The 24816-nt window shown below is 38.9% G+C and overlaps 1 protein-coding gene across 2 annotated transcripts in view; it reads left to right on the top strand.

Moving 5' to 3' along the window:
- RORA (RAR related orphan receptor A) overlaps positions 1-24816 on the top strand; it is a 682873-nt gene that overhangs the window by 504935 nt on the left and 153122 nt on the right. For both annotated transcript variants that reach the window (XM_081048556.1, XM_081048555.1), the window contains one exon: positions 10650-10679. In XM_081048556.1, the coding sequence (XP_080904682.1) occupies positions 10650-10679 (30 nt within the window). The remainder of the gene's footprint in view (positions 1-10649; positions 10680-24816) is intronic.

The following is a 24816-nucleotide window of genomic DNA, read 5'->3' as shown; positions in this document are numbered from 1 at the left end:
CTGAGAACAATGGGAACCAAGCAAAAAATTGTCCAAGAGGGCAGACCTATCAAAACTACAGTATTAAGTTGGTGCAAAAGTAATTGCGGTTTTTGCAATTATTTTTAACGTGTTCAACCACGATTACTTTTGCACCAACCTAATAAAAAGATGGTAGAGGGCCAGGGAGGGGAAGTTGGGATTTAAAGTCAGGTCTTCTGATTTATTTTCTACTGTCTGCTTCCTTCACACAGCCATATCAAATTCCAGTACTCTCTCGTCAACCAATAAGGTTATATTCCTAAAATGTATCTTAGTTGACAAAAATCGTGGTTGGAAAGATTAAGACCTCCTTACAAACAATTTAAAGAGGAGGAATAAAAGACATTAACTATTTCTTTTCTTAAGTAAAATAAGATGAATGGCTAAATAAGTATATCCTGAAGCTATCTGCTCTCCAAAGCATTGGGACCTACTCAAGTGAGTGACACTGTCTTCAGCAGGAAATAGCACTGCCACCTATTCACATAGAGGGGGAGAAACAATCACACCCTTAACATAAGGGAGACTTTGGAAAGTTTTTAAAGTTTGCCAGCCAATAAGGACTTTTCATTATGAAAATTTCAAACATACATACATACAAAGAGAGGCAGCAGTACAATGAACTCCCATCCATCCACTCAACACCCAGATGGAACACTTTTCAAAATTCTGCCACACTTGCTTTGTCTATCCCTTTTTTCTTTGCTGAAACACTTTAAAGCAAATTGCGGGCACAGCAATGTTTTATCCCTACATATTTTATATTTCAGAACACAATTAAATGCCTGCTGCACTCACATTCCCCCATTTTCTTTTCAAGGCCACTCAAAGGTTTTGTAAATGTTATTTTGTTTTGTTTTCTGGGCCCACTATGTAGCTTAAACTCATTTTCCCTTTGTGTTTTACTCTCATAGACATGATCTGGACAATGTGGTCCAGAAGAGTATGAATCAAATGATACTGCATTGCTCTATTTGAGAAGAATGACATCCAAACTCACATATCAAATCATCATCATCATCCAAGGATTTAAAATCTGGCATATACAAGTAGAAAACTATCTTTAAAAAATAAAAATAAAAAACTAAGTTTGGCAAAGAGTGTTTTGCCAAACTGCTATTTCTTATTGGTCCTAGCATAATTCAGTGGCAATGGCGTCCCAACTTTTGTTTTTATATCACTTTGAATCGATGGGAGATTGCTAAACCCAAGTTAACCTCTAAGCTGTCATATCTGATAACCCTGTATATGGAAATCATTGTTTCCAAAACTGCTTTCTCAATCTCAGAAATGGGAGAGTTAAATTCTTCTGAATTGCCATGTATGAGAAATCATGCAGGCTCTTCTTGCTATAACGTATGGCTAAGTGGACATTTTTTTGCCAGTTCTTTGTTATGCCAGAGCCAATATGAGGTTAGCTTTCCAAGCTGGGTTATAACCTTACAGCTTCTGTATCACAGATCCGTTAACAAGATCATAAAGATCTTTCTAACAGATGAGGCCTACGTGCCCTGTGTTCAGTTCTGGTAATGACCAAATTGATTTTATCAGAAGTGTTTAAAAACGCCATTTTAACTTTTCTATTGATTGCCTGACCTCTGAGTCCTGGGATTGGTGTGTGTTCTCTTCCCTTTCACTTTTATATGTAGCCTTCAGTTTCTCTTCACCTATGCAAACCTTTCCTTCTTTGTCCCCAGACCATCTCATTGAGCACTTACCTCACCATCGATGTTCCCCTCATATTCTCTGTACATTTCCAGAGGACTAGGCTTTGGAGTCACAATCAGTAACTAGATACATAGGTTTGGGGAGCCATCTTCATTCATTCATTTGACACATTTTCTTGAGTTCCTACCATGTTCCAGGCACCATTCTAAGCACTAAAAAAATGTAGTGATAGTCCGGGAATACAAAGTCCCTAATTTTAACAGTTGTCATTCTTGGAAAGACATACAACAACTATTTAATAGAATGTCAAAAGGAGAGAAGTACTGCTGAGAAAAGTAAAGCAGAGTGGAGAATGCAGAGGGGAACACATTTCTAGGTAAGCTGGATGGGGAGCATTCTGGGAAAAGGCTATCTTTGAGCAGAGATCTGAATCGAATAGTGGTGCCTATTTTCTAGTCTTTTTCTATATATGTTTGTTTGATTTTTTTTTTCTTCTTTTGACAGAAGTAGAATCACACTATGCTTTGGGGCTTTGAATTTTTTTTTCTCTCTTAGGACAGCTAGAACATCTCTCTATGAAATTAAGTTTTCACTATTTTAATGATGGCAGAGTATTCATTATGTAGACATGCCATGGTTTATTTAACTCATCCTATACTGTTGACATTTGGTGTGTTCCTCCTTAATATTTTGCTGATAGAATTAATGCTATGATGAAAACCCTGTATACATCTATAATTATTTTCTAAAGCCTACATTTCTAAAGGTTGAATTACCAGATTAAAGAAGATATTTTCCCCTTCTTTTAGAGATGAGGAAACTGAGGCCCAGAAAGATTTTGGCCAAACTCACACAGCTGGAAAGTGACAGAACTAAGACTGGGATCCAGGTTTTCTGACTCTAAATCTCACATGGGAAAATAGTTTCTCCATCTAATCTAATAGTTGTCATACTTGATAAATTCTGTGAGTGTAAAGGAAATACCTTGGTAACTATTATGCTTTATTTTCTTGGATTGTCACCCAGCAGCAGTCGATCCAGACAAACTGCCTAAAATTCTGTCATTAGAGGAGAATAGAGAGTCTACAAATACATATTTAATTGAAGTTTTTTCATCTTTCTTCAAGATGATAATAATGTGGATATTTTTAAAAATCCTTTACAGACCCTTGGTATTCTATGTGTTAAGGAATAATTGAAGCCACCTCTCCACTTCTAAATATTTATTTCCTATCCCATTGGATCCTGGGGCTTTTCGTGTTCATCCTGGTTCTGATAGTGGAACTCATTTTCCCCAAATTTAGAACCAAATTACAATTGTTTCCACTTCAGCAGGTTCCCTCTCCTTTCTAGGTGATTCAGGACATGAGTAAATGCTTAGAATTGTTTCCTCCTTCGCCATAACTAGTATACCCCTATTCTATCCATGCTTCTGCCATCAGAAGACTTTGGTTTGGGGGTGGCTGCTGATGAGGTGAGATTTCTCCAGACATTACTTGCATTGACCTGCTCTGCCCACCAGGATCCGTGCTCCATGAGGTATGAGGTAGGTTGTCTACACAAGGGCATAATATACGAAAAGTGTGTGTAGTGCCTGACTTGCATGGGGCCGAAGCTTCATAATCTTTGGGTCATCCTCACCCAACCAGTTCCAGTAGCTTTGAGTTTGGGGATTGCAGCTATCGCCACATGTTTGGCAGCATCCAGGGAAGTCACCTACAAACAGTTCAAGTCAGTACCTGCCCCTAGTAGTGGCAAAGAGGAACCATTTCTGAGGTTCATAAAGCATTTCTTAGAAAAGTTTGTTAAGAGCTGCTGATTTTTACCAGCGTTGAACTATTCACTTATTGGATAAAACAACTTAATTCCAGAAGGCTAAGCTGGAAGTGTTAATAGTTGTCATTTCACATCCCTGCTCAGAGCTCCAAGATCAAATTTAAGTCAACCGAGTAATATCTAATGGGTACCTCCATTTTCAATATAGAGATTCAATAAAAGGAAATCAATTTGAAAGAACAAGGATTCACATTATTCTTGCTTCCATTAGTACTAATCATGCATTTGGCACCAGCAAGCCATAAGAGGAGAAATTACCCTTCTTAGGTATGGACTTTTCATAATGCATTGAATAGTAATCTCTAAGAGTTAGGTTGAGTTTCAAAATTTCTTTCTAATATAAACTGATGGTCTCTTTAGGTTGCCTTTGCTGGGGGACCAGGAATAAGGTTTTGTCCTTGGAACTGTTTTGTCAAAGATAAAGGCGGGACTTGAAAGAGGAGACAGCTATGGCCTGCTTGTCCAAAATTAAAAGGTATTTCTGGGCACCAATGTCAGCAAATATGACCCAGAGATGGAAGGCAATCACTCACAAAATTTTTTTAAATTCAAAAAACAGAAAAGCATACCTCTTATCAATGCCCATAATCATTTTTCAAACTAAAATGGAATTTTTTTTCTTGTCGTAAAAAGCACCTTGATTGGTAAAAGAGCTGAAATATTATTACCGAAACAGCTCAACCTAGGCTCAAATCTAACATAAAAGAAACCTCACATGAAAGTATTATTTATCTTCATAATTAGTATTTCTAAATGATTTTCCAAGGCTTTTTATGCAATTACAAAATGTTTGATTGTCGTACCATTGCTAATGCTCCTGTGGCTTCGGCGTGTTGTCCTTGGTCCCTGCAACCCTGGCACATAATTTATTTCTCTTCTGAGTGAACTCTAAGCATTAGTGTCCATTAAGAATTTCTGAAACAAAGTCCAGAGATTACTTGGAGCACTTTCAGTAATATGTACTGATTATCATTAATAGCTCTTTTGTCCTGGACAAGGACGTTGTTTTGTCACATCATTTTGTTTGGTGAGGCCCTCCTCAGCGGTGATCCTGGTCCGCCTCCTTCATAGATTCTCTCCTTGAAGATGCGAGAAACGGAGCAAGCTCATGGGACAACTCAGGATTGGGGAAAGGGACACAGAGCCAGCCCAAACTAATGTGTTCTTCCTTTATGAAATAATCGTTAGCCATTGAAAAAACAAGGCTAAATGCTGGACCTTGTTGCTTAGCTAGTGTCGATGCACTCCATTCAAACTGTTGTTCTAACTCCTAGCCCTTTACAAATGAGGAGGTCAAAAAGAAGTAGAGAAGGGAGTGAGTGGACCCCGGAGACTGCAACATTTGCACGATGCTTTCTAATAATATGGCAGAAAGAAGGTTAAGTGTTCCAGATTTTATTTTAAAAGTTCTGCCTGAGCTCTCCAACGCTAATTTACCAGATTACCCACCTGTTTAACAACATTGCCCTAATGGGCATACTTGTGTCCTGCCTCCCCCAATCACCCTTCACCTACCCCACTCCAGGTTATCTCACTGTCTAACCAATGCAAAATGTCTGTGATTAGAAACATCTTTAGTAGCAGAGAGGCTAGGTGTCTACAGGGACACTATGCTAGGTGTCCTGCGTGAGTTCTCTTATTCAAGTCTATAAATCTAGCACGGAGAATTTTGTCTCCATTTTATGGATAAGAAAATGAAGGCTCAGAGAGGTTAAGCCATTTGCCCAAGACCTCACAGTTTGCCCAATGAGCATCACATTTAACTCCAGCATCTTTTGAGGAGGGAGAATAAGTCTTGTGAAGTCTTCAGAGTGGGAGCCCTCCTTTTCTAGAAATGAAACTGAGAGTCAATGTGTGGGGCTAGTGTAGACTCATGGCTAGTTGGCCAATTAAAGATTTTGTTAATTATCATTTAGCACATCTCCTCCTCCCTGCCAAACAAACTTACTTGAAACATGGAAACGGGCATATTTAAAGAAAAAGAAGAAAAAAAGAAAAACTTCATTGTGTTTTATTTTAGGTATTCTTTGTTGTGTTTGTTTTTCTTTGAGTTTTTTATTCTAACACAGAACTTATTTATATGTTGAAAATATGTCTATCTCAACAATTGTTTCACTGTGAAAGAGGACAAGAGAAGGCACACAGGCTGAGTATTGGCAGAGGGACATCTTTGTAGCTAGGGACTTGTCCAGAATGCAGAGCCTCTGGAAATGCTAGTTTAGCAATTGGCATGTCTGAGGAAGAGGAAAGATGCCATTTCTTCTCCTTCCCCCCCCAAAAAAAAAGTTAACATAAACTTGGTACCCAGACAATTGCCTAGAAACCAAGAGACAATAAGAAGTCCATCAAGGAAGTTAATTGGACCAAGATTTGGCACTGATTGGAAATATCAGATTACATTCCTAAAATTCTCTGCTCTGTGATAACTATAACTCTGAAACTACTGATAACCGTGACAGTGATAAATTTGTGGTATTTTCATGACATTTCCTTTGCTGTGCTTTGAAGCATGGTTGACTAAATAGAGTCAGGCAATCTTGCTGCATTAGAAGTCCTACCTTGGATAGAGTATGTATTTATGGAGAGTTTTCCTCTTAGTTTTAAGGGTATTAATTGGCAATTTAAAACTGCTGTCATATGGTTAAGTTAGAAACTAAAGCATTACCTGGAAATAAATCTTTCTCTCTCTCTCTCTCTCTCTCTCTCTCTCTCTCTCTCTCTCTCTCTCTCTCTCTGTATATATATATATATATATATATATATATATATATATATATATATATATATATATATGGTCTGGGTGAAATATAAGGAGTCTTGCAACTTTATCAAAAGGTACCATTTTTCTCTAGCCCAGATAATTTTAAAATATCACCCAAAAGAAGTGTATCTTTTACTTATATAACCTTTTGTGGGTACTGCCTTCTTTCTTCTTTGGATTTAAAGGCAAAAAGAAAAAGTTTCAGGTGGTTACCTTTGATTGTGAGCTACATTAGATTCTGTACAGCGAGAAATAGATCTGGCAGCCTGTTGCTTAGAAAGAGGTTTGGTTTGATAGCTAGAAAGCAGGGCAAGGAGCCATTGATCAATGAACTAGAAGAGAAATTAAGGATCGTGGAGTTCAACCACTTCATTCTACAGATGAGAAAACTAAGGCCCAGAGAAGTTAAGGGGCTTGCCCAAATCATCCAGCAAGTTTGCTTGTGGCTCAGGGTATGTGAGCACTTTATGTTTAGACAGTTGATTCCACCCCATCACTTGTCCACAACTGCATGAAGTCCCAGTCTCTGCAGAGAACAGGACTCAGTTCCGTGGCCTGTTTGCAAATCTTGGGGGAAGGATCTTGGTGTCCTTCCCAGTCATTTGGAAGTGAATCAAAATCTTCACAACAGCTGGACTTGGTGTAATACCCTTTCGTGGTGGTCAAAGTCCTTTGCCCATGCTGGTCAGCAGCCACTTGGCCCACTTGCCAGTGGGCACGTATCTTCCCTTGATTTCAGAGATTAAAAAAGAATCCAGTGGAGTTCGGGGTCTAGAATGGAATGCACTTGCTTTCAAGAACTTGGTTCTCTGTGTCATGCGCTCCTCCATCAAATACACGTTTTGAAGCCAGAGCATTGATTTCAAAACCAGAGTCCTAGGCCATGAGTCAGTGTGAAACCCAGATACATCATGAGTAGCTAGGGCTTATATTTCAGTAGAACATCCTAATTCAACTTTGTTAAAATAAGACTGTGTGGGCTGCCTACCTTTGGTCAGTACATAATTAACATTTCTATCTCTTCCTAGTTTGTGAAGCTCTTTACACATCTTTATGTTATTTTAATTTTCACTACAGTCTTTTGAGTATTATTGTGATTATAATATGTGTAATATGCTACTTTACAATTGTAAAGCATTAGAACTTCAGGCCCAGAGAAGTTAAATAACTTGCTTAAGGTCTCTCAGACAAGAGGCAGGAGAGTGGATGGACAAAGAAGGCAAGCTCAGGTCAGCTTCACTTCAAACCCGGTTATCTTAGGAGCTGCCTTTTAAAAGTTTACCTTTTCCTACTCCTGGGTAGAATTAGAGCTATTTGCTTCCTAAATTCTCATCAAATTTTATCTTTAGAAAACTCAGTTCTCCAAAAATTCTTGATTCAGAGCTGGTACTGTTGCTGGTAACTTTAGGTTTAGATAAGTCTCTCCTCTTCCACTTAAGGATGGACAATGTGTGAGGGCTGCAAGCCCACTAAGGGTGAGTTCTAAGGTGAGAACGACAGGAATCTTGCAACCTCTGGGGAAATGAGAAGCAAGAGAAAAGGGAAGACTCATCCCCACCCCACTGAAGGGTGAAGAAATGGCTGCTGGTCACAGACCAGGACACACAGGCTTCTCTGTTTGACTACCTCTCTCACCCAAGCCCTGGTGGGGCTTCGTGGTTTAGACAGGCTGGGGGACAGGGCCTTGCAGGTTAAACTATTTGCAGAGTTGACTGCTGAGTCGTATTCTTCAGGTAGTAAACCAGTTTTTTAAAAAATATTTACTCTTTTATTAAAGAGAGTCACTGTCTATACCAGAATTTTAAAAACACGTGCTATGCATACACTTCTGGTCAGATATTAACTTACCACAAAAACTTTTTATCGTGCTGAAAACTTCCCTGAGCCTCCGTTCACCCGTCTGTGAAATGAGAAGAATGTTTTCTGCTTTTCTTTTCCCCTCCATTTCTGTGGAGTCCAGTACTATGAAGCACTAGAGCTTCTATACAGAAGAAAGTGACACAAATTCCAGTTGTTAGTGTGATCACAACTGTTATTTTTTGGGAAAGGAGAAGGAAGGGACTTCCAATAAGTTTTCTGATCGTCCCATCAAAATTGTCTTGTGTGTATTCACATTGTTTTCATTTGTTTGCTTTTTGTAGGGAAATAGAATTTTGTCTCCATAATGGCTATTAAGTAAAAAATAAAAATAAATATTAGGTACAGTCCTGTCTTCATAATTAGGAGTTGTAACATACTTTAAAATATATATATTGCTTTCGTGAGAGGGGTTGGTTTTTAATCTTTTCTCCATAAAAATGTGTTTATTAATTGATTGATATAGTCGTCATTATATATAATAGATACAATTGACATTATATTTGTATAGGTTAGGGTTGCCAGATGAAATCTATGCTGCCCATTCAATTTGAACTTCAGATAAACAACAAATGGGCATCTGAAATTCAAATTTAGCCGGACATCCTGTTTTTCATCTGCTAAATCTGGCAACTCTAATGTAGGTGTATCCCCCAGTTATTTCTATTGATCACTAATCAGCAGTAAAACAAAACCCAGGGACCGAATCTGTGCGATTGCTGAAGTCATGCTTTCTCCTAGAAACGGGTCTGAGAAGTTTTACCTCCGTGCTACTGTGATCTCAAGGATCAGGCCGCTTTCCTGGAAAGATTTTCAAAATCTATTATCAGTGTAATCATCATGAAAATATTTGATGAGAACACTGCATCACGCTGTATAATAAATTTACGGAGAAAAGTCAAAGCAGTGGTATTTTCATCAGGCCTTTGGATGTCAGGAGAAAATAGTTCCACACTCAGCGAATATAGATAGGTCTGTTTGGGGCTGTGTTAAATCCAATTGTGTGCAGGTTCTGAATAATCAGGAGTGACAGCATAAGCACTTTCTCTTCAAAGTGATTTTACAGAAAGTATTATTTCCTAAGGAAAGTACACATATAGCTCTCATAATGCTGAAAGAGCACTAATGTATCAATTTAGTGGTGCTGGTGTCATGAGCTGGAGTTGCAAATTGTGTTCAGATTTTAAACTTGACTCACTGTTGCTGTTGTGGGAAGTTCCCTTCCCATGACCAAGCTTGTTGCAAAAAATTCTGGAACACTTTTTTGAGTTCCCGTGTGAGAGAGCCTTCAAGGCTCTTTGCAGAAGGTTCTAACTTCACTTTGCGAAGCCAACTCAAACATGATGAAAAACAATAGTGTAGTTTTCCTCAATAAAAAGGAAACAAAAATTTTTTTGAGTTGGGCTATGTAATTTCAGCTTCCCTAAATAAGTCCTTTGGAAAGTTGTTGGGGGAACAAGTGTGTGATTTTGGTCTTGGCACACAACTTTGGAACTAACTTTTTTTTAAATGTCTACCATGGATTTTCATAACAGATTTCTTCCCTGTACGATATGTTCCGTAGCTAAGTAATAGGTCTAACGGGGGTGCCAAATTTTTCAACAACTTTTACTTTCCAGAGGAGGGATAAATGTTTCTCTTAATAACTTGAAAGAAAAAAATTTCAAGGTTTACCACAGTTCTTAGTCACAGGCTAACAGTTTTCAAGAGTTTTATGACTTTGAGCCTATTTGGTCTCAAGAATATCCCCCAAGAAGAACAATGCAGAAAGAGTTCAAAATGGAGTACTTCTGAAACAGAGACAGTACTGTGTGCTCCGAAGCATGCGTTCCTGTTATCTTTATGTGGTCTTATGTGCCAAATGTCGCTTAGTTTCATTCTTCACCTGCTCTCTGTAAATCATCTTGGAAACATCAAGGGTGCTGACTCATGAATCCCGCATGTTTTCATACAGTCTATGTTCCTTTTGATGCCATTTGCAGAGAAGCAGCAGTCATTCCCCTTTTGACCTTAACGAGTTTGGACAGACAGGTACATTCTGTGGATATATTTTTCCTCTCCATTAATAGTCATACTTCATGCGAGAGGAAGAGTCATTTTCATTAAAAAGTAAACACAGAATCAATGGGCATAGCACATTAATTACTCTGTTGCTCAGCTCACTCTGTCTGAGTAGGGTGGTATCACTTTCTTGTGCCTTAAATCTTTCCCGCTCAGCCTATAAACATGATCATCACCCATATTTAAAATAAAAAGTAAGACTCTTCTCTCTCACCCTGTTTAATTACTATCTGTGCTACTTCTTTTTACCACGGAACCTCTTAAACCAGCATGTGATGCTCACTGTCCCCATTATTTGTGGTTGCATTCCTCTGGGGTTGGTCCAGAGCTGCGGCCATGTAAGATTAACCATCTGAACACAGTGTGTTTGTGAGCACACTGAATGATGTTCAAGAAGCACACACACGATGCGTTCTTACCTTTGTCATTATTTCTTCTCTTCTAGGTATCTCAGTCACGAAGAAGACACATACATGTAAGTAATGCATTTTTTTCCTGTCCCAAGTTTTCTGAAGAGTTGGAATTCGCATATGTCTGGCTGCTGTGACCCTTCGAGTATAAACTAATGTTTCAGCTGTGATCCATGGTCAACAGAGGTCATGCTTTTCTACCTGTAGTGGTCGGAAGTGGTACATTTCCACCTGTTTGTACTGAGTCTGTGTTAAAGAGAGTCTAGCCATATTCTGATGAATTCTAGTGATTTCAGCCATTAGGCTGTAGAAAACTCATAAAATCTAGCCAGGAGGATCATTTAACAATTTACTGATCACCCCTACTCTGGATCCTTCTTGGAAGAGTTGGTATGTTTCTAGGAAACATCACCTTGATTTTGTTTAAACTTTGGTCTCCTTTTCCTCACCACTAGTTCACGATTTAGGTCATCTTGTACTTGTGTCTGTGGGGTAGAGATACCGACCCGTGATCTAGGCGCTGTTGTTCGACCATGAGTGTGGCCTCAAGGGCCCTGGTTAATGGCATCGGTGGTTTGATGTGGAAATGTGCGCTGGATTTATACTCTGTATTCATTCCCACTTCTCAGGTTCAACTGCTTTCATCAATTGCCTTCATTCGAACTGTACCATTAGTTTACAAACTCACGTCAATGTAAAGTGTTGTGATTTGCAATCTGAGCAATGATGTTTGACTGTGCTTTGAACCTCAGGATGAAACTAATACATCATTGATGCAGGCAGTCAACTTTCACTGTACTTGACCAGCATAGGTAGACTTTGATTTAATGTGTCATTAGAATTTGATAGCTATTGTAGACCACAGATATGTGCTACCTATGAGATGTGTTTGGGCATCCTTCTAAGGCAAGCAGTGGAGATATTTATGGCACAATTTAGGGTGGACAAAGACATGTCCCCAAATTTCTCCTAAACACACTTTTAAAATTTTTTGATTTCATGTGAAACATTTGGGTGAAAAATATCTGTGTAACATCAAAGTAGTTTATCTTGTGCCTCAGTTGATTCTTAAAACCTGCTCTTGGGTTTGTCTGTCTGTCTATCTGTATTTGTAGCAAACAGAAAAAGCAAAAAAGCAAACAAACAAACAAAAAACAATAAAAAAACAAACCAAACACCAAATTTGATGGTTGCCTGACTTTTAGGGCCCAGTCTTGCAGTCTCTCCACGTGGCTCTCCCATGGGCTTCAATGGAATGTTTGAGGAAAGATGAAAAGGTCAGGCCTGTGATGGACACGTGATCAGGACAGCACCTCCATCTTTCAATGCACAGTTCCAGTTGGCTGTCCATCCATCAGGGTAGTCTGTGGCCCTTAGCTTTTTGGGGGTTGTTTTGTCATCATCGTTGTTGTTGTTCTTGCTGTTGTCGGTACATAATTGAGCTCATGATGACTAAGAGATTGACAGTACAGGAGACTGAAGTCCTCTGTATATCCGCAGGGCAGGCATGGTACAGAGCGCTTCCTTGCACAGCCTTGCCCATGAGCTCGTCCCTGGCCTGGAGGGACCCACTCTAGAGGTGGTAAGTAATTCAGTCTTTCTGCTAGCTCAGTCCTGGGCCTCTCCCGAACAGGAGCGGATGATTGTGCTTACTGTTTATGGTGGATTGGGGTATGGACTCCTGGCCACCTGGCAATATACAGAAAGCCACAAACTATTTGCATTATGACTTGGCTCTTGGCTACACTAGTTCAATTCCATTGGATACAAAGAGTACCCCTCAACTAATGAGACAGAGACCATAGATGTTAGTTAATATACAGACTATCCTTCCATAGGGACCTTCAAGGAAGTGTCATCCCTGAGAATAATTCCATTGGTCTATTACAGAAACAATAACGTGTGGTTGGATTTAAATTCATGAAAGGATTTAGGTGACAGCATGAGAATAGTGGCTGATGAGGAAAAACTGGATTTCCACTAAGAGGCAACATAACCAGGTTGACCTTGCAGCAAAGGCTTAACTAACTCCATCAGCTATATACCTGCTTTAAAACAAATCAAGAGGTAGCCCGAGTGGGTGTATTTTGATTGTCTTTCTAACTAGGAAAATAAGCAGGAAAATTCTTATGCATTCAGCATTTAGTAAATATAGAAAGACTTAAAGTTCCCTTTATGTAATTCAAATATTAAATTGACAGAAAGATTTAGATCAGAAATCATCTTGTTTTGGGTTATTTTTTTCTTTTTGGTTGATGTTTATTTTCATGATTTACTTTCAAACTGAAATGACCCAATCAAGTTAGGAAGAATAGCACCTGAATAGATAGTTGACACAAAATTTTGCATAAGCCAAGAAGAAATTTAATTGTCCATGCTGAGTGTTACTGAAAGTCTTATGCCACTAAAACGTGGAGGTTGTTTTTGTCACCAAATTGAGCAGACAGCCCATCATATTTCTGATCTTAGCATCTCTACAGGGCCCACAACTTGTGAGGAGGAAGAAAACCAACCACTTCTTTCTCTATTAACAGTAATACAAACAACTTCTTTCGCATCTGTCGGATTTTTCTTGAAAACTGAACTGTCCTAACTTGCTTATAAGTTTTCTTAAGATGTTAAATTGTAGCTCCTCTTAAGTCATCTTGACATCTGTTCTTCAAAAAGTTTCACTGTCAGTGAATGAAGTGTAGGCATTCATTTTTGTACTGTCTGACGACTTCCATTTTTAGCCAGGGTTCTGGAAACCTTGGTCAAGGCTTGACTACATAATTGGCGACAGCTGAAGTCACCCCACATTAGCGCTTTCAATCTGGGTTTTCTAACTGCCCTCGCAGAGCGATTGTTCAACTTACAAATTAACATGTATAGTTGTAGAATATATTATCAGACCAGAGTGTCAGCTCACCGGTCATACGTGCCAGAACTACAGAATGAACCTGAATAGTTGTGACACCTGATAATATTTTCGGCCACCTTGTTATCTGGAAAGCATAGGTATTGCTTCTTTAAAAAAAGAAAAAAATATATGTATTTTTAAAATTAATTAATTAATTTACTTACTTACTTACTTATTTATTTATAGGGTGAGTAGTTGAGCCAGAAATTCCCAGGAAAGAAAATCTGATGGTTAGCTTCAGAGGAATCCACAAGCATGGTCTTAGAAGAACTCAGATTCTCCTGAGTTCCTGAGAAGTAAACAAACACCTTAGTGTTTGTCATTAACTTGACTTGATCCGTCAGGAAAGGCAAAGCTTTGGGGCTTCTAGTACAAAGTCATCATGACCAAATTGGTCAAGGAATTCTTACTTTTTTTTCATGTTCTTCAAATGTTGATAGGAAACGTTGCTGTTGGTTTTGGGTTTATGAACATAAAAGGAAGTTTTGACTTGGGGGATATGGACACACTAGAGCAATTTTACACTGTGGTGTAGAATTTCCATTTAATTTGTGTGGTGATGATATAGCACCTGTATTTGGTTGGACACTTTCAAGATTGCTTTTGCTTTGGTGTTTCACAAGTTTGTTCTGATCTCTTTCCTGCTGAAATAGCACCATGTGGATAAGTATCTTTTTCTTGGAATCAGCTTCTGTCTTGGTTTTTATTATTTGCCAAGGACAACGGACCGTTTGCTCCTGACTTCTTCATCTAATTCCACTTGGATAGTTCTGCATTCACTAAAATGTTAGAATATGACAAATGTGGAGGTGAAAAAGTGAAAAATGCAACAGATCCTCTTAGCTACTTCCAGCTACTGGGAAGTTTAGCCTCACGGAGGTATAATCTTAGGGATTATATAAACCAACCCCCACATCACAGACCCCAAAGATACCTGCTAGGCCCCTGGATTGCTTCCAGAGGCAACAGACCATTGTCAGTCACTTCCTTCTGTTCTCATCCTTGTTTATATTCCTTATTCTTCCTGTTTAAATCTGTTCTGCTTGCTTTCTTCCAACTCAGAAACAGGCACTTACAAACATGCAAAAGCTACAGGTTACTCAGTAAGCAGTCAGGAAAATGTGTCAGTTGATGCAATTTAACTTTTCCCCAGTAAATTACACAATGAAATATGTTTCTGAACCCTCCAAAATATTTAATTTGAACAAAAATTGCCATTAAAAGGTAATTTAGTACATTTCCAAATGTTTGGCTATAGCAGGCTAATACCTAAAATATAAAATTAAAGCCTTATATTATTTATAAAGACATTTAGTTCTTAATAGTAAAACTATTTTAGAAGAAATTAGAATAGTTCTTTGGGAAGTAATCCTTTGTATCTATAAAAGTGTTTATTGCAATCATTTAAAGTGGAATAGGTTAATGTATTCACTTTTCACCCCTAGAGGTAGGTTTTGAATGTGACTTAGAGAAAATTAGTTTTGAGGCCTCAACCTCCTTTCCTTAGGCATTTGTTGATATCACAAAACTGACCCAACAGTTTGTCACGACTGTTGCCATTTACTAAGAGGTCCAAGAACTAGAATAACCTTATTTTCTCATGTTCTTTTCCTTTCCTTGAGGCCATTCCTTTTGATTGAAGACTCTTAGCAACCCCAAACTTGGGGCTCATCCACATTATTTTCACAATCCAGGAAAACTCAGGAACCATTCTTGGCAAAGCTAATGGAAGGTGCTTTGGTTATATAGTTAATAGGTTGCTGTGACAACCCATGTGACTCATGCTGTGACTCATAGAAATTATAATTTCAGTTGCTGGCAGACTATTTCATTAGGACAGACCTGAGAAGAAGCCACACCGAAGTTTTTTAGTAGACTTTCATCTAGATACCGTGTACCCATTGACAAACAGTCGGGAGAAGGAATAACCCGGTGCTCACAGAGTAGCAAGAGGATTCATTTCTTCACTTGCTAAGGCCATTGGCCATCCCAAACATTACAATGGGACATGACCAAAATACAGGTGCTGGCCTCTTAGAGAGCTAACCAATGGACACTGTTTATTGAGGAGCTACTATGTGCCAACAGTGCTTTGCCCTCAAGGAGCTTACAGATTAGGTGGCTTGGGGGAAAAGGGAATGCTTAGTCACAGAAAGCAATCTGAAACACAAATGCCAAGTGTGTGAATCTTCTTTTCAGAAGATTCAGCTCACAACTGGAAAGCAGACTAAGCTGGAAGTGTCGGGGAGGAGAAAAGAATTAGAGAGACCATAAAGGATTCGGATACTGTGATCCAAGCATGCAGTAGCAAAGGGAAAGGGGAAGATTTAACCCTGAGTGCTGAAAACGATCCCTCCTGCTCTTCTCCATTCATTCTCACCCACAGTAATACCTCTTTAGTCCCTTCAAGGTCAACCAGTCCAAGGATGTAAAAATGCCCCTGTACTGTCTGGAAACAGTTTGCCTTGTTTAGACTCAGCCTGTGCAGCTAGAGCCAAACCCTCCTGAGTTTAACATGATTACTCTGTCTCATCATATTAGGATATAAATGGACTGTTCTTGGTCCTGCCAGTCAGTTCTGCCAAGGGAGAAGATTCACGTAGTATTAAAACCCACAGTTTATGGTGAGGATCTGGGAATTTCATTTTTTCAAAGAAGAATATTTAGCTAAGTGTTTCCACCAGAGCATCCAGTTGATTCAAGTTTTCTCTGTTAGTAGACCTCAGATTCGAGAATTGAATTTGGACAAAAAGCATTTTTGTGTTCCCATTTCATAACAAGGGTTCAAAATGGTGTGTCGAAATGGTGAATGGCTCTTTAAAATCCATGGTTGCTAGTAGGGAAAAAACAAAAGTGCCTAGCCTACCAGGCACGGGGAGTATACTTGATAGGTTTCTTTTTACATATTTAAGAAAACTCATGTACATATATTTTATCTTTTATATTCAATGAAACATCTTTAAAGAATGGCTGGATGTCTAATATTCCAGGCATTATGTTTAGTGCTGTATACACATTGTCTCATTTAATCTTCTCATCAGCTCCATGACCTTTGTACTACTCGTACCCCGATTTTAGATGAGCAAATGTATCTGAGAGATCAGTACCTTACAGAAGTGAAAAGAAATTTACAAACTCATCTAGCTGGTAATGGGCAGAGCCAGGATTCAAAGTAGACTGACTCCTTGCATGTATGTAAGTGCTATACCATTATCTCCAATTCAACATTAAGTAATCGTTACAGAACGCCTACTAAGTGCCAGATGTTTTACTAAGCATCTTGTAAGTGTTAAATTGGTTCATCTTTACCACAATCTTGTAAGGTAGGTCATTTCTACTATCCCTACTCTATAGATGAAAACTGAGGCCCAGCATCTTACAACTAACTAGTATGAAGCAGAGCCAGGATTCAAAACCAATCAACAGAGCATAAAAGCTTCTACAATGAAGAACTTCACTCCTTAGAGTGGTGCTTCCATTCTAAAATATAGGAAGGAAACCAAGTGTAACATTGACATTCCTATAATTGACTCGAGTTTTCTTTTACCTCACAACTATTTTACGTATAAAGGCTTCTAAGCTTGGTGAACCAACTAATTATAAGAAAAGGGAAAGTTATTCCCATTATATGAAAACATTCATTAAACAAGGTGTTCTACTAGAAACTATACAGCCTTCTTACTTTAAAATAATCATTACTTACCTTTTATAACAACCTAACCTAATTCATCAAAGAACTGGCATCCACTTAACATCAGTGTTCATACAACTCAACTGATTCCATGGTAATAGTTGAAAGTGGTTACTTTTGCTTCTAAAATACTTGTGTTCCCCGCACTAGCAGTAATGTATATTTTGTACATCCTGAACCCATTTTCCACTGCAACAAAGCCTTTAACAGGCATTAATGACATTTATAATAAATTTGCGGGGTTATTTTTTTCTCAAACCAACCTGATAATTCATTGCCACTAAGAGGTAGTATGATTCAGGATACTGTGGTTTCCCTGAAATCTAACCACAAACAAACAAAATCATGAAAGCTAAAAGAATGCTTAGGGAACTGAACTATATATCAAAAGGATACCTAAGAGAATTAAATATCTAGGTACTGAGTATGCTTAAGCATACCTGAATTCAGGACTGGTTTTGCAGTTACATCAGCTTCTCTCTTTATTGGGGTCCATAGCCAAAGGAATAAAAACTTAGGAGAAATAGGGATGCTGACGTATTGGAAATATGAAGAAAGCTATTGGTATACATTTACTTTCTTTATAAATTACGTGAAATTTTTTACACTAACCTTAGCAACTACACTGCCAGGAAGTTAGTGCATTTGTAGTCACATGGTCTTTTTGGTTACAATTGATGTTCGTATCTGCAGGTTGTAGTGACTAAGGTTTTCATTTCCAAGCTATTTGATTACCCTTTTTCCTTTGACTATCCAAGATTCCTTACAGTGGAATGTTTTTCACTCCACCTCTGGCTAAGCATTTTTCCTATAGAGGAGTGATAGCTCTTCCCGTTTTACTTTGCTGATCTCTTAGGCATCAACTCCAGCTCCTAATGTCTTAAATAATTAATAGCCACGCATAATAATTAGAAGGCATATTGAAGAGCAGAAAATGCTAGAATATGCAAGATTAAGGATTGGATTCAGTGAAAGAGACTTAATCCACAAATCCTTTATTTTAAATTTTCTCTTTGGAGGAAAGAGGGAGATGATTACATGGTAGGCAATCCAGATACCTGTACTGTAATACAGGGATCTAGGGAAGGAAGGCTGGAAAGCAGGCCACCGCCAATCCCCGAAAAAGGAGGATCGGACTGGCATTCAGAAAGAGTTTATGAGCTTAATATTTCTCACCCCTACTCTGTGCCTAGCCCTGTGGTAGGTACGGTGTAGCATGCAAAGTTTACCTCATAATCCTTACTCTCCAATGGCTTAGTCTGGAGAAAGGACAGACCCACCTGACGTACTTTCAGTAATGAAAAAACTGCAGGAACATGCAGGGCTGTGATTCACATTGGATTGTCTGTGTGAGCTGGGAACACTAGTGGTGAGCTACGCTTGATCTGGAATGGCAGGGAGGATTAAATGTGGTCAGGTAGCTCGATGGAGGGCTTGCAGGATGTGGTGTCGACCGGTCTGACTAGCATATTAACAAGGAAAAGAGAGGATGTGAAGAACAAAGGTAAGGTTTTGGCTTCACCTCATAATCAGTGGGGAGCCACAGACAGTGTGTGAAAAATACAACGACCTGTAAACAGTGCTTGTGTTGCCACTGTCGTTTCGTGAATGTTATGAGTCAGATGTTCCATACTTCAGTCCGTTCTCTGAACTCAGGCACAATTCTTATCCTTAGAGGCTCTTCTCTGGCCTCACCTCTGATCAACTGTGTGGAAAATGTGCTTACTGAGCAGGTAAGATCTAGTCCGAAAAGAGAAGGCTTTTCTGATTATTAAAGAAAAAGAGTGTTTCACTTTATCTCTATCTCCCCAGCTTGAAGGTCTAATTGTAAGACCAGTTATTGCCATTTTGTTAAAATCAGAGGAACGCAATGAGCAGTGAAACTCGAAAAATACATATGTACTTTGAATTGTGTGGCTAATGGTTCTCCTTGCTTTCTTTCATTCGTGCTGCTAATTGGCTGGAGGCTACTGTAATACAGTAGGAGCCTGTATCTTTCCAACCCTTTTTAACTCAGACACACATAGCTGGATAACATTTCAACCCTGAATTCCAAATCTTGCTTACCCTTAGGTAGGCAAAGTACACTGCAATGATTATGATTTCTTTCATCAGCACAAAGAACTATTTCCCTCACATAACAGAACCATACTGTACGAGGGTAATTATACTTCCTTTTCTTTTTGTTTTTCTTTCTTAATTTTCCAAGAATGAGTTTCTATTCTTTCACTTAAAGAACACTAAGGTCCGGATGAGGCATTTTCATTGGCTGCATGTTGATAAGAAGTCTTCATTATATAATGAACCACCTCACGTTAATTTGCCTGTCTCTCTTACACCGTGTCTTTTTGTGTCGACAAAACTGAAAATTCACTTTCCCTCACCAAGTTGGGGCATCGGGATAATTGATTGTTACCAGTCTGTGCTGTTAGTAGACAGGATAACACCAGTGCCTCTAGAGAACAGGTGAAAACTAAACTCTGTCCCCTGAGGCCAATGAAATAGCTGTTTGGTCCCTTGTGTGAAACTTCCTAATAACTTAACTGGGCAGCCTCTGGGTCCCTGGAGGGTTTCTCCACAAGAGTATTCCCTCTCTTTGTTAAGATTGCTTATTAAAAATGATTTTATAATGAAGTTGCCTCAAATAGCAGCTCTTTTCCTGGTTGTCCTTGAAGCTGTGGTGAAGAATCTTAGAGACAACTGTCTAGGGCTTTCCTCCTTGTTAAAAACTTCTCTTACCACTGTTACTCTTGATTTTTAAGGAGACCAAGTCTAACTGACACAAGTCCCACTCCGGTTGATTATGTCGCTTAAAACCCTGTGCAAGGCATTATTGGTAGTTTAGCTTGTCATTTGGACTCAGGAATCGAATTGATCTACACAGATTGAGGACATTTAAAGTCTGCAGTGGGAACAAGGCTGTCAGCCTTCCCCAGGAGAGCGGGGGCCAAGGAATGCTCTTGCTAACTCTGCCCCTGACTCCATCAAAACAATGATTTCCAATTATTTTATCTCTTTGGTCCTAGATTTATCCTATCTGCAAACTCTCTCCTTTCCTGCCACAAGGGTCTGTCACGAAGAGGAATGAAATAATAAAAAATGAGTGTTGCACTCTTTGCTATCCATGCACGGCATATATTCAAAGCCTTCTAATAAAGGCAGGCAAGTCAAAGGGAAAAACATCGGGTTGTTGTTGCTGCTTTTGTTCACATCATCAGCTTGGCTTCTTGGCGTGAAAAGGTTTCAATATGCTGGTATATTTAACATAAAAAAATGATAGAGCAGCTGTCAGTAAGACTCACCATTGGAAACGTCTAGTTCAGACTTGGTATCCCAGTGGCCAGGCAACTCAGGAAACAACAAACCATACAAAGTTGTTAGTGACAGATTGAGCTTGAAATATTTTTCTAACATGAAGGCTTATCAGACAGTAAATCTGCCGAGCAGAGTAGTCAAGATGTGGCTTGGCACTCCTTTTGCGTTGCTGTGTGAATATAATAGAACACCAATGGTAAGAGGGACCATTGCGCATCATTTAACAGAGAGAACAGCCTTGTCTGATGGTGCTAAGAATTATTGTTTGCTAAGGTAGTGCTAAGAACATGCCTCGGCCAAATTCTGATCTCTGAGATCAGGTATATTAGAAAATGCTATCTTTACATTCAATAGTTCCTGCTTCCTCCTCCCTCAAATAAAAAGGAAAGAAAAAGAAAAACTATGGACTGCTCTGGAATTCCACTGTCAGCAGGATCTTCTTATTCCATCTCCTTAATAACCTTCCAGGATTTTCCATTGTCGGAGGAGTCTAAACTTCTTAGTACAGCACTCAAGGCCCTTCCCAGTGTGATCTTAATCTTTCCATTGTTCTCTCCTTGATTTCTACTATGCTGGCACTTTTTGCTGTCCTCAGGAACCAGGTCCTAGAAGATTCTGTGCATGGGCATACCTCAGTGCTTCTGCAGCTCCTCCATCTTGTTTGTCCTTCACCAACTACTGCACTTGTAGAAGTCTCACTGGTCCACCAAAGACCGACACAAAATCACCTGCCAGGCAAAGCCATCTCAAACCCCACCTTCTTAATTCCTGTAGGTCTTCTGCCCCTACAGTACATTGTTAAGGTGACATACGGAAAATAAGTTGTAAAATACTTGTTGTTTATGTAGCTTTGTCCCACTAGATATTCTTTAATTATCTTGCTATCTCTTGGGGTTAGCAGGATGATAAGTATCTACTTTGTGCTCATTTAATATCTGTAGATTTTAAATAAGTGTGTGTGTGTACACAAAATTTTATGGCCAGTTTAGTCTAGAGAAAAATAATAATCTTTTCCCTTTTAACAGCTGTAAGGAAGAACAGACATTTATTATTTGAAACTGTATTGTGAGATTTGTACTGTATTATTTTGGAAAGCGATACTACAACTGAAAGGACTTCTTGATGTCTGGCAATTGACCATCTGTATATTGAGTCTCAGTTTTAAAGCAACCAATCCTGGTTGCTTTAAAGTTTCTTTTATCAGGTTGTAGGATTTAAGTCAGAATCTCATCTAAAAGGTTTAAAAATACTTGTTTAAAAATTCATTCTAAAGAAGAATGTGTGATTTTTCCAAGCGACCTCTTCACTGCCATTTGTTTGCATTATCAGTACAAAATTTTATAAATCAGATAATCAAGTTTATAAAGTAAAAAAGAAAGAGACATTTTCAGTTACCATTAGCATCTATTTAAACACAAAGGGAAAAACTACCTACTAGAGAAGAGAATTGACCAATCTTTCCAAGAACGGACGGTATATTTTATCAAGGATAACACCCTGTGTTTGTCCAGCTTGTAGAGGAAAAAGTGAGCCTTATACGTTAAACAATTTGGGAATGAAATGTTGTGACAATCCCAGATTACTTACTGAATCTTAAGGGAAATTCTGGAAAGAAATGACATTTACTCATTCAAGGTCAGAACACATGGCATTGCCATGTTTGTCTAGTGTGGCATGTAAGTATGTATCCTTAGCACGATTGTCCACTCCGTCGCTGTACACAACCATGGTTTCTGTCTACTTTTCCATGGAATCCTGTTTCAAGCTTTATGTGTAGCTTCCTCACTACTTTTGTTTGTAACTTTATCATGAGTCAAAACAAGAAAAGCAAAAGTATCCCCCGCGGTATCAATTCCTTTAGTGGAAACCTTGCTTATAAATGAGAGGATGAGATGTGACCCAATAAAAGAATCTATTTTTATTTTAATTTTAATTTATTTCCTGGTGGCCTTTTATGCCTCCTTAGGCGATGACCTAACCAAGTCTGTCTTCATACTGATTTTTTTTTCCCAAGGTCAAAAAGCACTTTGGAATTAGTATAATAGGAGAATGAACGTCCTTTGCTTCTAATGCAAGGTTCATCTCTTTATATGAAATGTAAATCCTAGATTTCTCAGCTTCACGATAATTCTTCTCTCGTTAGGCATCTATTAGCAAGCTAAATGAGAACAGGATGGAGTAAGAAGATCTTTTGGGACTCTGAAGTTGATTTTTGATCAGAACAGCATCTCTCATCGCCTCTTTCATGCCTTTCCTTTCTCAGACGGGGGTCTTTAATAACGCTGCGAGAAGAGCTGTCTTCATTTTGTGCTGCAGCTGCACACAGCACAGTGCAATCAAAGTAGAAACTGTCCTAGAAGGCAGCTCAACCGATGGTATCTCAGGTTGACAAAGGAATAACTGTTACACCATCACACATACATACACACCACCATCCCCCTCCCTCCAAAAAAGGGTTCTGACATCTCTAAATCAAAGAACTTCCCCTGGCCTGATTTGTGGAAGTTACCTAATCCTGTACGTAATTGGGGTGATTTGAGAGACAGGATAATGTTCTCATTTTCATTATGGGAGCCACTGGGAGATAGTAGCATTTAAAAGAATATGTTTTTATCGCCCTAAATTGCTTTACCTGAGACTCTATTGATGTGTTTCTCTTAAGTTAGATTTCTAATGAACAAAATGACCAGTGTGGGTCCCATTCTCACAGACTCTCCTAGTGCTTAAGCTACTCTTTAATGGTCAGTGAGTTCTTATTCATTCTATCCCAGAGTGTCACTTATAAGGAAGGATTCTAGAGGGTTAGGTTAATATGCCTCCGAAACACAGAAGAGCCAATTTCCAACATCCTGCACATGGCCAAAGGATCTACATACTGTTCATGATTTATCTGTATTAATGTGATAGTAAAACCTCATCGTAAAGTTTCTTATGTGATCACCATTAAGTGAGCTTACCTTGTGATGCCAGACTCAGAAAATGTCTAGAGTCAACCCTGTTGGCATAAAGCCTAGGTCTACCTCACACTGAATGAAGTTCTACCATAGTCTCATCTCAAATGCATCATTATTCCCGATTTGTCACTCCATTACTGTATCTTTAAAGAAATGGATATCTTAGGTTGGGTCCCCCAGAGAACAGACTCTGAGATTTGCACACAGAACGTTGTTTGGGGAGTGCTCTTAGGAGCAACACCTACAAGGGGTGATGTAAGCTGGATTGCACAGAAGGAGAAATTGAACTGTCATCAGTTGCAACCTGAATTCAGCAGATGCCACAGGGAGATCAGAAGCAGGGATATCCCTTGAGAGATGTCCCAAATCAAGGCAAGGGGACTGGAGATTTAATGCTGCATCAACTAGCTACTGGGTACTAGCTGCCCCAGGCGTAATCTTGGACGACGCAGCTCCTTTTAGCTAAAGGCAAGTCTCAGGGGTGACTCATTGACAGTCAACACTCCATGCTCCCTGGCGAAGAAGGACCTCAGTCCAGAAGGGAGGGATCTGAGTGGTATACCACAGCATCACTACAGGGGCCAAAATGGACACTACATTTCATGTTGTGAAAACCATATTTTCTTTCTTTGAAATGACACACATTTTATTGCTTAGCTAGAGTTTAAACTAATAAACTATATGGTGGGCCTCAGCATTATGGTTTACCTGAATTGCAAATGCTGAAGAAGAAACAAATTTTTTTGTTCTGTTGAATAAGGTTCTTCGTTGGAATTTCTGGTCCTGGATATGTTCATGATAAATCATACGTGTGTGCAATTCCATGTAATGTTTCATTTTCCACACATGGACATTGCAGAGAGTGAACACGTTTTTCTCAATTAAACAAAATAAATAACACATTTCCAACTCTTTGGGCTCGCGTAAAATGAATTCGTGTAGGAACAAAGAGAATGCTTGCAAGAGGAACCAGTTATACATATTACATGTTACTTTTCAGATTTTGACATTCTGCTACTGTCTTATAATTGAGATACAGTATCTGAAATTTTTTTCAGGGTTTATTTATGTACATAATAAGTCTCTTTTTAGTGGCTTGTGGGATTCCATCTTCATTTTGCCTGTTAGTGCTTACTTGCAAATGAACTCAAAATTAAGTTGGAAATCAGAGGTGGCTGTCCAAGATGAGAACCATGGTCAGCCAATAATCCCACCCCCCCAAATGTTGTCATGTAAGAAAAAGCTTCTCAGTAATAATTAGTGACAAAGTACGGGATGACCTTGTTTCATTTCTCAAAATCGCAACATGACCTCTGATTTAGTGAAATTTGACTTCAGTTTTA

The sequence above is a fragment of the Rhinolophus hipposideros genome (assembly GCF_964194185.1).
Source record: "Rhinolophus hipposideros genome assembly, chromosome: 5".
NCBI classification, from domain to species: domain Eukaryota; kingdom Metazoa; phylum Chordata; class Mammalia; order Chiroptera; family Rhinolophidae; genus Rhinolophus; species Rhinolophus hipposideros.
The sequence above is the reverse complement of the archived record's forward strand: the minus strand, read 5'-3'. Positions and strand labels throughout refer to the sequence as shown.